Source organism: Phocoena sinus, chromosome 12, assembly GCF_008692025.1.
Source record: "Phocoena sinus isolate mPhoSin1 chromosome 12, mPhoSin1.pri, whole genome shotgun sequence".
Taxonomy (NCBI): domain Eukaryota; kingdom Metazoa; phylum Chordata; class Mammalia; order Artiodactyla; family Phocoenidae; genus Phocoena; species Phocoena sinus.
The window spans coordinates 8,895,078-8,911,781 of NC_045774.1; the positions used below are offsets into that span (position 1 = coordinate 8,895,078).

At 46.2% G+C, this 16,704-nt stretch overlaps 1 protein-coding gene across 3 annotated transcripts in view; it reads right to left on the reverse strand.

Moving 5' to 3' along the window:
- Positions 1-16,704, reverse strand: part of TULP4 (TUB like protein 4) — a 226,670-nt gene that overhangs the window by 30,005 nt on the left and 179,961 nt on the right. For all 3 annotated transcript variants that reach the window (XM_032651094.1, XM_032651095.1, XM_032651096.1), the window contains 3 exons: positions 10,559-10,739; positions 8,060-8,194; positions 4,448-4,614 (listed from right to left, as the gene is read on the reverse strand). In XM_032651094.1, coding sequence (XP_032506985.1) covers positions 4,448-4,614; positions 8,060-8,194; positions 10,559-10,739 — 483 coding nt within the window. The remainder of the gene's footprint in view (positions 1-4,447; positions 4,615-8,059; positions 8,195-10,558; positions 10,740-16,704) is intronic.

Genomic DNA, 16,704 nt, shown 5'->3' on the forward strand with positions numbered 1-16,704 from the left:
CCGTCCAATCACGTACTCGCCTCCTGAGCTGTCAATCGGTCAGTCAGTAAATCCCTGTCAAATGTGTGCAGTGGGCCAGACACATGCTGGGCGTTTGGGGACTGACGCGGAATAAAAGAAGCTCCCTGCCTTCACGGAGCTGACGCTCTGAGGAGGGACGGGGAGAGAGAAGTGCCTCAGGCTCTGTGACAGGGACGGACTACCTGACGGTGTCAGCTAGTGAAGAATGCTACGAGGTAACAACGGTAGGATAAGGGGCTCGAGGCAGAGCAACGGGATCGTTTCAGACAGGAGAGCAGAGAAAGCTTCCGTGCGGGAAGTTCCAGCAGAGCCTGAGATGAGTGAGTTGGTGACGCTTGTGGCCGGACCTGAAAGCTTGCTCACCACACCACCGTTTCTGTGTGCAGCAGTGCACTGCGTGGAGTCCTCGGAAAATTCAAAAGGGAATAAAAAGCGGGGTGTCCGTTCCATGTTAAAGATAAGCTCTTCAAGCAGGATTAGAGTCAAGAGACAACAAAAGGGTCAAACCAGCTACACTGGCCCAAGAGAGAGAAAAAGAGGCCATCCAGGTATGCGGCTGCTGGCTGATGGAGCCCCGGGACGAGGAGTGAGACCCCGGGAATGTCAGAGGGGTCTCCTGTCTCCCAATCGCTTTCCCTCCTTTCTGAGCTCCCCTAGAAAGAAGGTGGGGATCTCTGTCTTAGAGGAAATGCACTTCAAACGTTTCACAGCCCCTGGTATAGGGGGTGTTTAATGTTTGTACAGGCGGGTACACAGGAGGAAAGCCTTCCAGCAGAGTTCACTTTTAAATAGACCAAGGTGGTGACTGTTCACCGTAAAACTGTGTTGGCTGGAGCCATGGACAATTTTGAATATTAAGTTACGATGACCTGGCCACCAACTAAGCTGCAGTAATAAAAGCTAGCTCAGGATTCAGTAGCCCCAATCTCCGTTTTGAAAGAACAGGCCGTTCTTGTATTTTATAAGCAGACAGCCCCGAAGGGACTTTCTCGGCTACTTACGGCAAACAATGGGAAAAACACACATGTGGCAGCTTTGAGAGAACAGGTACAATTAATTCTCAATTAAAAAAAAGGCAAAAATAGTTTTGCTAAAGAATTCTCCTTCAAGAGCCTGGAAGTCTATGGCCGTAAATGCGCTCCATCACTTGATTTTTCGGTTCCCACACCTACCATCTTCCTCTTTTAATTTTTTTACCCAAGTATCTTACATCAACACCTGAACCTTACAGAATATAAGGCAACTCCACCAACTTGCCTGTATTGCAAAAAAAGTTCATAAAGCTAAAACACACACACAAACCAACCAACCCACCCAAAAAACCCAACCATCCAACCAAACAAAAAACACACAGACCTGAATTACCGAAGCCTGTGAACTTCAGTCAGTGGTGCTAACCCTCAAAATCTGTGGTCAAAGGATCAGATATGCAATTACATGTAGATGGTTACAGATAGCACCGAGTGTGATCAACTCTAGACTTTTAAAATTATGACAGGAAGGAAAAGTAAATAAGTTACAGTGTATTTCCTTCTAGGAGCTTCAGCCACAGGCATTGCTGTCATGAGTAACTCAGGAGAATGAGTTTTAAAATGAGGCTGCCACAAGTCTGTGCTGGGCAACGGCTTTGTACGCAATAACCTACAATCTCATTAACTTGGAAATAAATTATCCGATCTAAACTGCATTTAGTTCTTTTTATAAACAGCCCAATAAATTGCCTAACTTCCTTCCTGCTATAAAAACGTTCCTGCCTTTGGACAACTTGAATGGCACAGTACAGACATGTGATTCTAGAATCACTACAGACAACAGTTAAGTTGGTGCTACATATAATCAGTACTGTACTTGGTTTTTAATAGCATCATTATTTAACTTTATATTATGGAGGCGATCTTTCCAAGGGTTGAAACAGACCCTCAAATGAACAAAGAGTCAACAATTTATTAAAAAGCTGAGGCACTGTGTGAATAGCTTTCTCCAAAGGAAGGTGAGCCAAGCCCCTCTCTTATCCCTGAGCCACAAATGGTTTAAATTCAGGGCCTATGTTAATTTCATGGGATAGTTGATGAGAACTTTTGCAATGGTTAAGGCCGTCGAGCTTCTACTACATTCTAAGCACAGTGAAGGTCAGAAAAATGAACAAACCGTGGCCTCTGACTTTAAGAAAATAAGGCAAATAAACAGAAAAGTGTAACACGTGCCAGAGGTATTAAGCAATGCCCTGGCAGTAAGGTAACAATTACTGTGTAAACAAGGTAATCTCTCCTTCAATCCCAAATCCATAGGGACTCCAATATCCACCTTTATTTTGCCACACACCTTGGCCTCATGCTAACGGCCTCAACTCTGCTCCACTTGAGCTCTTCCTGGGTTCGCCTCATCACCTAGAACTACTTCACTTCTAAAATAGGAATCTGCATTTCCTATCCAAGCACAGCTTCCCGTCCTGTGTTTATCACTTCTTCCTGAACATGCCTTATGACGACTTTATATTACTTGCCAGTCTCAGGTCATAGAGCAGATGCTACCCACCAAAGTTCCCTGGCTGCCCATTTCTATACCATCCTTCGCAGTTCCCTGAATTCCTTCCAGTTTTGGTCTCTCTGCTACATGAATCTCTCCAGTTCCTCATTTCAGGCAGCCTGTACCACTTCTGCCTCTCGGGGTTGCAGAGGCGGCCTGGGCAACGTTGACTCTCACTTTAAAACCACGCTGTCCTGCTCTGGCCGGCGCTTGATTTCAGCTTGCTACCTTGAAGGGCTCCTGCATCGCGTTCTATGCACCAGCACCCAGAGCTCTGAGCTCAGGGCCAGCTGCGTAGGAGCCCCTCAAAATATGTTTGCTGGGTGCTTGAACAAACGAACAGACAAATACGCTTATCTGCCCGCAGAACATATTACGCTGTCAAAAGATACATTTAAATCCTATGACAACTCAGCAACCAAAAAAACTAGCAATCCAATGAGGAAATGGGCAAGGGTCTCGAACTGACATTTTTCCAAGGAAGATATACAAACGGCCAACAAGTACAGGAAAAGATGCTCAACGTAACTAATCCTCAGAGATATACAAATCAAAACCACCACGAGATAACACCTCATGCCCATCTGGACGGCTATCACCAAAAAACCAGAAAATAACAAGTGCTGGCGAGGGCGTGGAGAAGCTGGAATCTTTGTGCACTGCTGGGGCGAACGTAAGATGGTGCAGCCACCATGAAACAGTATGGCAGCTCTTCAAAAAGTCAGACACAGAATTACCAGATAGCCTAGCAATTCGACTTCTGGGCATTTATCCAAAAGAACTGAAAGCAGCAACTCAAAGAGATATTTGTATATCCCTGTTCGCAGCAGCTTTATTCATAACAGCCAAAAGCTGGAAGGAAACCAAACGTCCACTGATGGATGAATGGATAAACAAGATGTAGTGCACACATACAATGGCATATTATTCAGCCTTAAAAAGGAATGAAATTCTGACACAGGCTACGATGTGGATGAACCTCGAGGACATTCTGCTAAGTGAAGTAAGCCAGACACAAAAAGACAAACACTGTATGGTTCCACTTATATGAGGTACGTAGAACAGTCAAATTCATACAAACAAGAAGGTATAGATAGTTTCGGTTTTGCAAGATGAAAAAATTCTGGAGATTGGTTACAAAATAATGTAATACACTTAAAAATGGTTAAGACAGTCAATTTTATGTTATGTGCATTTTACTACAATTAAAAAAAGATACACTTAAATAATTAATGCCTGCACCTAATTACAAATTTCCCCAAATCTGGTATACCTGTCTCTCTGATGAGCTGGGTAAGGTTAGGACGTAAGTCCCTAGTTTATTATCACCCCCATCAACCATCAACTCACTCTCAGACTCCACTCCACTCCACTCCACTGTAGTGGAATTCTGCCTTCACCATAACTGATCCAGACCAGAAATGAGGCGGTCTAAAGCTTTCTGGGAGATACGAACAAATAGAAAGGGGCCCACATGTGCACACTTCCTTAAACACCTTTAAGCTTTTTTACTTACTGTTTAACAATAATTTAGTTTAACTGTAAAAGTACATTACTGGCATAACAAACAAAATCAGAGTAAATACATGTAAATTCAGCATTTACTTCTCTGCGAGTTTCTGATTTTTACTTCAGAATGATGATAAACACCAGCTCACTCTGCTTACTCACTGTGCACTCATTTGGGAATGGAAATGGGTGTATTTTGGTTAACAGGCAAAAACTTCTTTTTCCCTTACTTCTTCTGGTCTATACCCCATAATTTAATTCAGGTCAACAAAAGATTAAAATCTGTCAAAGATAATCACAGTGAGTAGAATCAGCTCACGAGCATTTAACGGAGGGTGGGTGCAAACTAACACGTCAGAGGCACGGCCGGGTGTCTGGCACACATCCTTACTTGCACAAGCGTGTCCAGTGTAAAGATGTGCTCCCCGCGAACATTGTAGAACTTGACCATGGCACTCTTCAGAAGAGGGCCATTGGGAAGGTCACCGAGCTGGGTCGGGCGCTCCATGCCAGCGACTGCCAGGAGGTCTCCCTGCGTGCACCACTGGGCCACCACCTCTGAAATCAGAAAGAGGAAAACGGTCAGCACGAGGGTGGGACCCTTGCTTCCCTGCAAAGACGCTCTGGCTCGGTCAGAGTCTGAATTCATGACTGAATTATTTTTCCTTGAAAGATAACAGAGTGTGCACCCCAAGATATGCCACATTGGCATGAGAATTACGTAGAGCTGAAGGTGATGGAGAAGAAGCAGATAGAAGAAAAGCTCTCTCCCTTCCCCCTACTTGCCTAAAAGCAGGACATAAATCTGTGAAGGTGTCTACCCATCCCCCACCAGGAAGGACAGAAATGAACCACTGGTGACAACGCTAGACCATTATCAACACCAGGGGACTCTGCATAACAAACTTTACTAACTGGCCCTTATCTTCCGTTAGCTCCCCCATATAACTACCTGCCCACAATGTGCTGTCCTAGGAACTTCAAGTCTGCTCCTTGTCACTTCTCCAAAAAATGTACTGTTCTTTTGTTAACATGCTATCTAAACCCTTTGAGCTACTCATCTCTGTGCTTCCACAGGTAAACACGGTGCAGGTGTTGCTAAGCTTCTGTGTGTTTTTCTCTGGTCAATCAGTTTTTTGTCAGTCTAACTTACAGGACCTGGTCTGAGAGCCTAAGATGGGTAGAGGGGAAATAGCCTTTTTCCCCCCTCCCCGCTACGTCCTCAAGAAAGAGGAAAGTCACAATAAAGGGTAAAAACCCCAAATGAGGTGAAGCAGTTTACAGTTCACTGTGTGATAAGCAGAATTCCCCGAAGCTGGGATACTCAGCAGATCTTTCTTCAAGGCAGAACTTCCTCAGCAAACGTCAGCAAGGCAAAGTCTCCCCAACCCCACGAGTCTGCGGTGAAAATGGAGTGGGCAGGGGTGGGGGAGGACTGGCCGTGGAGACCACGAGGGGCCCAGCACTGTAAGCTTTTGTGCACATGACACAGACTGCAGTGTTGGTGACAAGCTGGGGAACACCAGGAGTCACCTTTCTTCGCTGGAAAAGTTCTCTGATGAAGTTTCTTCGAGACAGTAAAGAAGAAATACTAGACCCTTTCGCTCTACAGATCTTCCTTGGCTTACAACAGGGTTACATCTGGATAAACCCATTGTAAGTTGGAAATGCATTTAATACACCTAACCTTCCCAACACCATAGCTTAGCCTCACCCACCTTAAACATGCTCAGAACACCTACATTAGCCTACAGTTGGGCAAAATCATCTCACACAAAGCCTATTTTATAATAAAGCGTTGAATATCTCACGTAATTCACTGACTACTGTACCGAAAGTGAAAAACAAAGTGTCCAGGTACAGAGTGGTTTTAAATGTATCGGGTTTTGACCCTCGTGATCGTGGCGCTGCCTGGGAGGTCCGCTCACTGCCGCTGCCCAGCATCACGAGAGAGGATGGGATTGCATGTCACTAGCCTGGGAAAAGATCCAAAATCAAAATTCAAAATACGGTTTCCACCAAAGGCATATCGCTTTTGCACCGTCATGAAGTTGAAAAACCCCAGGTTGAACCACGGTAAGTCAGGGACCGTCTGCACCTTGCCAGTCAAACGACCGATCTGTCCGTGATGGGACAGGTTACCGCAGATGGAAGAAGCTGCGGTGAGCCATCTTTGATGGCACCTGGCGACCTGTTCCCAGTATTTACTAACATATCCCATAAAGCGGTGAACAAAAATAAATAATTTTTCAAAAAACGACTGCTGTCCATACCACACGTAAGGCTGAAATATTCTGAAACCAAGACAGAAGAGAGAAACTGCCTACGTGCAGCACCTACTGGATGACACCAATTTACTGAAACATCACCTAACTTTCTGAAATTGGGAAGACAGTGCAAAAGCATCTCGTGTCATGAGGGCATAAATGATTGAAAACATCTTGAGATCAGACTGAGATTTCTAGTTAGGTCATCACAAGAATGCTAAATTTGCCTGTATTTTTAGGATAAAACTCAAGTCAAGAACTTTCACATTTGGGAGGGGTACTTTGGGTCACCTCCCCAAGTCACCTCACCTTCATGTTCCCAATCCTCTCATGCCCATTGTGGGAATGTGTTAGAAGGGCTGCTCCAATATAATTTAGTTTGATAGAGAACAAAAAAATACATCCAAGGAATAAAAAATAAAGTTTCCATAGGTAGTTTCCAAGATGGTGAAAAATCTGAAAAACTCACCCTACAAATAATACAAAGGAACTGAGTGGTAATTATGATATTTTCGGTCAGACACTTGGTAGAGAACAAAGTTCAGGACGGCAGAACTAGAGGCAGGTACTGATGCAATTAATAAACTTGGTTAAAAGGTTTAAAAACAGAATTTTAGAAGAACAAAAGTAGAGCTTGGATCACTAAATATATGAGAGAATTTATGATGACTACCTTTTTGTTTTAGCTCCATGAAAGACAGAAAATTCAGAGAATAATTTACAGAAAAGTCCAAGGAATTTAAGTTCATCATCATCGTAAAAAGAAACGTACTCAGCTCCTAACGGGTCCATTTGTGATAATAAAGAAGGACGTCTACATGTCCCTCCGGAATTTATAGGCTAAATAATTCCTTACAATTATAGTTTTGAAACAGCAAATGGGACACTTAAAAGAGGGAGTTTAACTTGTTTCCAAGAATATCCAATAGTTCTGAAACAGAATTAAGTGCTTGTGGGGTGTGCAGGCAGGTACGATGCATTCCCGCCAATCAACAGTTAAGTATGTGGACTTGATTCTCCATATCCCTGGCATTCCTGAACAATTCAGACAAGAAGCAACACGGCCAGGACTCTGGTCTGATGGCCAGTTTCGAAGGACAGCAGCAAGCTGAACTGAAGGTTCCGGTTTGCCTCCCCACCGCCGGGCCCCGCAATGGCTCCCATTCAGGTTATAGCAGGTCCCTTAACCTCGAGGACCAGAAGTAGCCCTGGAATTTCTACACTGCACCATTCAACCCTGAAGAGACAGAACTGTTTTTCCAAAGAACTCCTCAGAGGCACAACCTCAACGGTATTCCTGAATTGCAAAATTCAGAACACTGCGAATGCTTAAGGGTGCCTGTCTTCCCTTGAGACAGCGTTTCATTAACGTCCCTCAGGAAGGCATCAGCCCCTGACTGCTGACCTTCACACCGAGGCCTCGGCTGTCTTGTGTGTCACCTGCTGCCGCAGGCACGGCAGGTGCTGCCGCCCAAAACTCGCAGTGCTGGCTGCAGGCAAGCGGCCCACACCCGAGAGGATCGCTCCTGCCGTGGGGGAAGAAGGGCAGGTGAAGACGAAGGGGACTGTCAGGAATCCCTCCTCAAGGTGAGACCACATAGGAATCGACTTGTCAGCTAAGCAGAGGAGTGAACAGACTCCATTAAGCCTGGAAGAGGCCACTGCAGAGGTCGGGGGTCAACAGGCCTGGCTGTGACGGCCAGCTCGGAAGGCTGGCCGCTCGGGCTGATCCGTACCTTTCAGCCCCGACTGGATGACAGTAGGAGACAAGTCGTCATAGTTGTTCATCAAGCTGATGTCTCCTGAGGTGAAGCTGACGGTGAGCAGCGGCTTGACGTTCTGTACTGGGATGGGATACGCCGCCGGGCCATCTGCGGGGACAGAAGCGCCGAGTGAAAACGAGGCAACAAGCACGTGACCGGAATCCAGGCCCGCGTGCTGCAATCCTGCGGAGGGCCTCGAAACTGCCCAACAGTGCAGACCAGACTCTGGGCTGGGACATTACCAAGTAAGGCAATGCTGCACGGCACTCAGGAACTACACGGAGCATCCGGGGCGCTTCCCGGAGCCCCCTGGAATGAGAGGCGCTGGGGGCCGAAGCCCCAAGGGCACCGAGCGGGGCTCCCTGGGCTCTGTATGCCGTGCTGAGAGCGTGCATGCAGAGTTTATTAACCCCTGTGGTCACGGGTTTACATGGTTCTGATGATGTGCAAACGTAAATTATTTTAATGTCACGTGACGTATAAGGATGGTGCGAAGAGGGCCAAAAACATTTTCTTAATCCTGGTCCAATGTACAGAGAAAAGCTGCCTTTCAACACTGAACACACTTTCACTGAACATTACAGCCACCATGAGCTCTCTGCTTTTACCAGAAGAGACCCCACATCTGGAGAGAAGGCCAAGGTCGGATGTGGCTCACACCCAGTGCACGGCCAGCAGAAGGGAACCCTGCTTCGTGCGTGCGAGGAGACGGTGCATTAAGGAAGGAGCCGTGAGGGATGATGCTCTGTATTCTCCCACCCAGGGCGGGCCAGCCTGATCTCTGCTCGCTCACAGTGCTCAGCCCCGCCTGTGGAGGATCCCCAGTTATGACTCTCCTTTGCTTCACTTTTAAGATGCTGCAGGTACCTACCTCTGTGCTCAAATTCCCTAGGCCACCAAGAAACACCCTGCTCTATCTGAATGGTAAATCCCAGTCATCCTCCAAACTGGCCTCTGCTTCTGAAGAGGGCAACAGGTTAGCGTAGTAGCCAGGAACTGCGTTCTGCTCCGAGACTTACTCTGGACTTGCTTTAGCAACTTGGTCTCTGGATCTTGTTTCTTCCCCTAATAAATGTGGATAAGCAAATATGCATTCAATCTAGCAAAGTTCTGTTTTAAAAGGATGCCGAGTCCAAGGCTGAAAGACACTGGTTTCATTGCCACGAGGTGGAGGATGGATCGGCACTTCGCTCAAGGCTGGGGCCCCACGAGGTGATGGATTTCCAGGAGCGAAGAACGCTCTCCCTCCCGACACCCACCAATCCTGAAACACTACCGCCAATCTACACTTTTTTCACAGGGTCTGAAACAATCTCTCATTACCCGTCTGAACGCTGCCTTCTCCCTAACGGCATGAATGGCAATGTATATGTGTACGTCTCTGGGAAGCATGACACTTTATCACGTCTGGGACAAGAGGGAGAAGACTCCAAGTTCCAGTGAGGGCAGATGCTGATGGGGGAGAAAGTTAAAAATACTCTCCCTGGACCAGCCCTTCACAGGCTGAACATGCCCACAGTCACAGGGCAGGGTAGACCTCGTCCAGCGTGTGCCTTCAGCCCATTAAGGGCACTCAGCCAGCCGTGTGAGCACAGCTGCCCGGAAGCCCTGCAGCAGGTGACCACGGGGAGTCTCTTCCTTCCACTATTCGTAACATATTCTCCTTTTAAAAAAAGAGGTTGGAGCAGGGGATGGGACACTGGGGAAGAGCCAGAGCCCTGAGTGGACCAGTGCTGAGGGCCGACATTGGTGATGGCCAGCGTCGACACCAAAGGCTTCTGCTTTGGGGGCTAAGACACACTGCAAGGGGTGAAGGAAGCTGGAACCTGAAATTATCCCCACCAAGGGTCTGAAACAATCTTTCATTACTGGTCCAAATGTTAAAAAACTCTGACGTCATCTACTCTAATGTCACTGTGAGGCCTGGGGGCGGGGGGTGAGGGCGGCAGGTTCACCTAAACTGAGGAAGCCCAGACCTTCTGCCTGAAATAAGAAAGACAGGGGCATGGATACCAGCCCAGTGTAAACTGGCCTTCACTACGGGCAGAGCTAATCCTTTCCTCGCACAACTAAAGCTACGGGCTTTAATAACGTTAGGGATTTGAAACACCACAGATTAGGGTATAAGAATAATAGCACAGCATTTTTCATCGTCAGCTCTCTCTACTCTCACTAAGCAGCTAAGTCCCACGACACCCCAGGGACATGGAAACGGCCATAAGTCTTGTTTTATATCTAGGAAAACCTAAGCCAATGGAGCTTCATCAACCTGACCAGTGATTCTGCAAAAAGGGATGGCAGAGAGAAGACGGTCCAACCAAGAACAGAGATTAGGCCAGTTCTGCCTTGCACTTCCGTTGAGAACCCTGCCCAGTAGGTTAGGGAGCCGTGCGCACGGCGGGCCTGTCCCTTCCCCTGCGGATGGGTTCATTCTCCTTCCACACTCTTGTCCCCACGGAGCCCGCGAGCTACCTTGGGGCGGGGAGTAGTCATCGGAGTCGGTGTCACTCTCGCTGCTGTCCTCCACTAGGAAGGCGGGGTAGTTCCAAGACATGCTGAGGATGCCGTCTGACTCATGCAGGAGGACGTGGGCCAGCATCCTGCCATGGCAGTCCATGACGATCACCTGCCCGTCAGCCGTGCCAAACAGCACCTGCAACCAAGGACCAGGACCCGTGACGGACGGGGAGGAAGGTCTGTGGTTTCTGGCAAAGCTCACCACCTTGACTTGTCCACCAGGACTAAAGAAAGAGACCAGGTAAGCAACTGAGGAAATACACAGAGCAGGAAGTGGCGGAAGCTTAGCTGGCCTGTTACTGGAAGAATTTCAGTCCTCTATTAGTGAGACGTGACTAATGCTATAATAAATACATTCATTATGTTACGTGGACGTTTTCAAACACCAGCAAAATCACTGTTTCACCTTCTGTGGGTTGTTTTTCTTTGTTTTGCTTTTTTGGTTGAAGGAGGAGGGCTAAGAAGAGGATGATATTCTCTTATTTTTCTTGAAAAAAAAAAGCAGCAGCAGCGGTTCATTGTTAAAAATCTCTTAAAGAAAAACTGTAAGTGTATGTAGGCATGTTTGTCTCACGTTCTATTTCACTGAGACTAATAATGGTGTTGATGTATTTAAGTAATAATGTTACAATGAATTCATGATATTAACACATTCATTAAGTGCTTACTTTGGGCTACGCACTTTTCTAACCAGTTTACCTCACTAACTGTCAAAACAATCCTGGGAGGTAAGCGCCAGTACTGCCGGCATGGAGCTGAGACAGGCCTGACGCCTTGTGTGCTGAGGGCCGCTCCTAGGGCCCCCCCCAGTCACCCGGCCCGCAGGCAGACACACAGCCAGGGCTTAAGCACAAGCATGCAGAGGGAGACTGGGCGGCGGCAGACGCCCTCCATCGGAGCGTTAGAGGAGCTGCTCGTGGCTGCTCAAAGGCCCCCCCCCCCCCCCCCCCACGGGCGTCATCCCACTGGACGACCCTGAGGGGACGCTTGGGGCCTGGGAAGCAGGACCTCCCTGAGGAGTACACCGTGTTATCTCTTGCTTTGTGTGCTAGGCTCTGCGGTTTCTGCATCTGCCGGCATTGAAATCTTGGTATCTTTTGTGTCTAATGACATCTGTCTATCCACCAACAACTCATTGGGAGAACCATACCAGGATCTATACAAAGGGAAAGTTATTTAAGACTTTTAGGTCCATACTACTTTTTGCTTTCTAGATTTTGACACTGAGCTCCTTGAGGGCCAAGACCGTCCACAGCTGTACCCCTGGCACCTAACAGAGCTTTGGGTACAGTAGGCACTCAATAAGTATTTACGGTTACACGAGTGAATTAAAGTCAGTGACAATCAATAGGCAATTATCCTGATGATTACAAGAGATTAATTGCAAGGGAAGATGTATTTCATTTCAGCAGTAATATGCTCACAGAATTTAGAGCTGCTTTAGATAAACCAATTGTCCATCAAATATTCCTTTAGGGCTTCCCTGGTGGCGCAGTGGTTGAGAGTCCGCCTGCCGATGCAGGGGACATGGGTTCGTGCCCCGGTCCGGGAAGATCCCACATGCCGCGGAGCGGCTGGGCCTGTGAGCCGTGGCCACTGAGCCTGCGCATCCAGAGCCTGTGCTCTGCAACGGGAGAGGCCACAACAGTGAGAGGCCCGCGTACCGCAAAAAAAAAAAAAAACAACAAAACTTTAAACATGATCTACATTTTTAATGATTGTAAACTTAAAAAAAAAAAGAAGCTAAAACAGTTTTCCCCCAAGGCCAGTGATGAATCATCATCGAACGCTGCTTAAAGGAAAAAACAGATAACACATAATAGGAACACAGTAAAAATCATTTCAGAAAAAGCTGAATTCTTGGCTGCCAACAGAGAAAACAAACAGTATCCACCAGCATGTCCACAAAGACCTCATGTGACACGGGCAGAGAGAGGCAGACACTGGAGCAGTGGGTCAGAGCCACTGAAGCCCTGGCAGAGGCAGACACTGAATATGCTTCCTGAGCAGTTTGCAGAGAAGATAAATATGGAACGTGACCTCCTGTAACTTCAACTGAAATGTACAATTTACATATTTCAGAAGAAAAAGACGTGTGGGAACCCCACTGTAAGGCAACATCCCAGGAAGCAGGCTTTTCTTCTCCCCTTTCCACATCCTCACCCATTTGTTCAAGCATGTCTGAAGGGCAGCCCTGTACCATGGTGTACATGAAGGGGTTATTTCATCACCTGTGACTTTGTTTCTCCTAAACGTAGCTCATTAGCAGGCAAGAGCAAACAATCATTCTTCTCAAGTACCCAGGATTAAAACGTATCAACCCCAAACAAGTTCCCAGACCCCTCCTGTTATGGCTCCCACAGTCTCCACTGGCTATTCTCATATCTGACTGTGGGATTATTTCACTTGTCTGACTCCCATGCTAGGCTGCAAGCTTCTGAGGACATGGACTATGTCTGCTCTGATCGGGGCAATCTCCTCAGGGCCTGTCATATCCGATGACACATGGCAGGGTTTGTGAAGGGAAGGAGGAGATGAAGCATCTTTTGAGTAACACTCACATTTTTCCATTTTGGAGAAGAACAGACACCATCTAATTCCTGAATAAAGGCCTGGTGGCTTAATGAGTTTTCAGTGTTCAACATCACAGTAAAGCAAAAGAGGACAAAAAAAAAACCAGCTGCCAAATCCCCCATCATTAATCAACTCCGACTACATCTCTCTGGAGAGATAATGCACTGTTAAGATCAGAGAGAAGGAAAAAGGCAACCCTAACAGTCGGGTTGTCAAGCAGTGATGGAGGAAGTTACTCTGTTTTGGAACAAGTGTGTCAGATAACTGAAGAACACTGATATGACATAAAATCAGATTTTCAAAAATCTCCTCTATTACAAGTTCTTTTCATGCCTAATCATTTCCAATGAGATAAAGCTTCTATGAGCCAAGGACTTCAAGAGAACAAGACAGAAACGTCTAATAATAATAAATACACACGCTGGCAAATGCATCCATCTCTGCAGCTTCCACTCCTTAATTCTGGTGCTCTGGACAGAATGGTGCCGGCTCCTTTTTCCCAAGCTCTGTCTCCTCTTTTAGGCTTGGCCCCAGACCTCCTTCCCTTTCTAGGAGGTCAGACTCACATCCACAGCCTCAAGGACCCCATTCAGGGCTGGCTTCCTGCCCAGGCCATTCCCCTAAGCTCCAGACTCACAGGTCCAACTGCCTGCCAGCCGCCTACCCCTGGATGTGTCGAAGGCCAGGCCCTTCCGAATCAACATGTCCCAGATGAGATTCATAACCTCACCCATCGCCTGACCCCCACACACAGCAGGTCCCCTGCCAGCAAAGACTGTGGCTTTATCTCCAGTGTCCAGTATGGTGTCTGATACGTTACAGGTGCTCAGATGAGGCTTTTGGGGCCCCCTACACAGAATTAACCTCACTCTAACCATGGCTCCCACAACACTGTTTTTGCATGTCTGTCTTTCCCATTAAACCATGAGGTTCTTGAGGGCAGGCCTGCACCCCCAGGTTCTCCCATGCTGCTTGGCATGAGCGGATGCCCAGTGACTATTAGCAAACAAATTTCTGCCCAAAGCTTTGGCCTTTGCCCAAATTTTCCTACAAATGAAGCAACAACTTCTTTCCTTTCTTCTTTAAACTAAACCAGTGCTCAAATCCTCCCATAAAATTGGCCTCCAAAACACTTTCAGTTATGGATGATATAAATTTCTGTCTCATATTTTTCCTGCTGTTTTCTCTACTGGACTGCAGGCTTCACAGAGGGGCAGGGACAATGCTCCCTCTGTAACGGGTGCACTAAGAACCAAAGAAGGTGGCAGAAACCTGCTAGTCCTCAGGCCACACCAGTTCAACGGCGGTCCCTCAGGGACGGGGGACACTATTGCAGGGCAGTGCTTAGTATCAATGCAATGTTTAAAAAATTGTGGTATCCACATATAATCTCTCCATTTAAATGTACTCCATTCTAAGCTAGTTTTAGATGTAATTATTTTAAAATGTAACACAATTATCACCAGCAATTAAAAACGAACCAAGCCACAGACCAAAGGAGGTAGGAAGAAGACAGCAAATCATTCAAAAGATTTATGTTTTGGAACCAGTGATGACATATATCACCAGTGATTTTACCTTTGGAGACTGGTACGCATCTAAATTCTCGAATAAAGACCGTATCAGGAGATTTCAACTATAAAAATATGTGCTTCTATAACTGTTCACCTTTTTTGTAGTAGACTTTAACCAGTAGCATTGGAACTAGCTACAAAAGGAATTGACTTTGCCCCATTTATTTGCTTTTGTGATTTAAAGCTGGGGGAGAGGATAACAAAGTGATTACAAATTCCTACTACAGGTAGGCCTTATTTTATTATACTTTGCAGATACTGTGTTTTTTTTTAATAAATTAAAGGTCTGTGGCCACCCTGTGCCAAGCAAGTGCCAGTTTCCCAACAGGATTCGCTCACTTTGTGTATCTGTGTCATAGTTTGGTAATTCTCACAACATTTCAAACTTTTTCATTATTATATTTTTTAGAGTGATCTGTGACCAGTGACCTTTGAGGTTACTATTGTAATTATTTTGGGGCATCACAAACCGTGTCCACATAAGATGGCGAACTTAACTGATTATTTAAATGGCAACAACGGATCTAGAATATGACATAAACTTAGTTGATAAAGCAGGGTTTGAGAGAACTGACTCTGATTTTGAAAGAAGTTCTACTGTGCATAGAATGCTATCAAACAGCACTGCATGCTACAGAGACATGGTTCATGAAAGGAAGAGTCAACTGATGGGGCAGACGTCACTGCTGTCTCACTTTAAGAACTACCACAGGCACTCCAGCCTTAGCAGCCACCAGCCTGACCAGCCAGCAGCCACCAACACGGAGACAAGGCCCTCCACCAGCCAAAAGGTTACGACTCACTCAGATGATGGTTAGCATTTTTTAGCAATAAAGTCTTTTTTAGGGCTTCCCTGGTTGCGCAGTGGTTGAGAACCTGCCTGCCAATGCAGGGGACACGGGTTCGAGCCCTGGTCTGGGAAGATCCCACATGCCGTGGAGCAACTGGGCCCGTGAGCCACAACTACTGAGCCTGTGCATCTGGAGCCTGTGCTCTGCAACGAGAGGCCACGACAGTGAGAGGCCCGCGCACTGCGATGAAGAGTGGCCCCCGCTTGCCGCAACTAGAGAAAGCCCTCGCACAGAAACGAAGACCCAACACAGCCAAAGATAAAAATTATTTTTTTTTAAAAAGTCTTTTTTTTAATTAGGGTATGTTCATTGTTCTTTTAGACATAACGCTGTTGCACACTTAACAGACCACGGTATAGTGTAAACATAACTTTTATATGCACTGGGAAACCTAAAAATTTGTCTGACTCACTTTACTGCAGTGGTCTGGAACCAAGCCCACAACATCCCTGAGATACGCCTGCAGTAACTTCAGCTCCGTTGGTGGCAAATGTCTAAATGCACTACTGTGGAGGGAGGAGTGAAGGGACAGGCCGTGATGTCCCTTTGCTCTTTAGAAGGAACCTTCTGTCCTGAGATGCCACCAAAGTAAAACTTTTGTTTTGAAAAGACCTCCCTGTTGGGTTTCAGAACACTAGCTTGTAAATGTGCTTCAAGGCCAGATTTGAGTATTTTGCAACTAAGGAAATAGTCATTGAAATCAGACAGTTGTAAAGGACAGAATTGTTCAGTTGATTAACAGAGTATTTCCTGGTTCAAAAAATAAAGATGAAATATAATTTCACAATTGACTGTAACATGCATTTCTAAAATGGACATTTTAAGACTTATTCTGATAAATATGGGAAAGAAATCTCACCCAAAATATAGAATAAAAATTTGTATCTTTGGTCCAAACATGTAATTTTGAAGCCATTTCATCTCCTCACTGCAGAATAACTGCTTATAAACTAACCCATAAAGATGAGAGACTACGCCAAGTTCAAAGATTTTCAGAGAAGGAGATATTCTATCTGCCTCAGGTACTGAATTTAATGTTAGATAATTCCCATTGCTAGAACGTTCTTCCCCAAATCCTTCAGGCTCCATTTTAAAGTTTGTT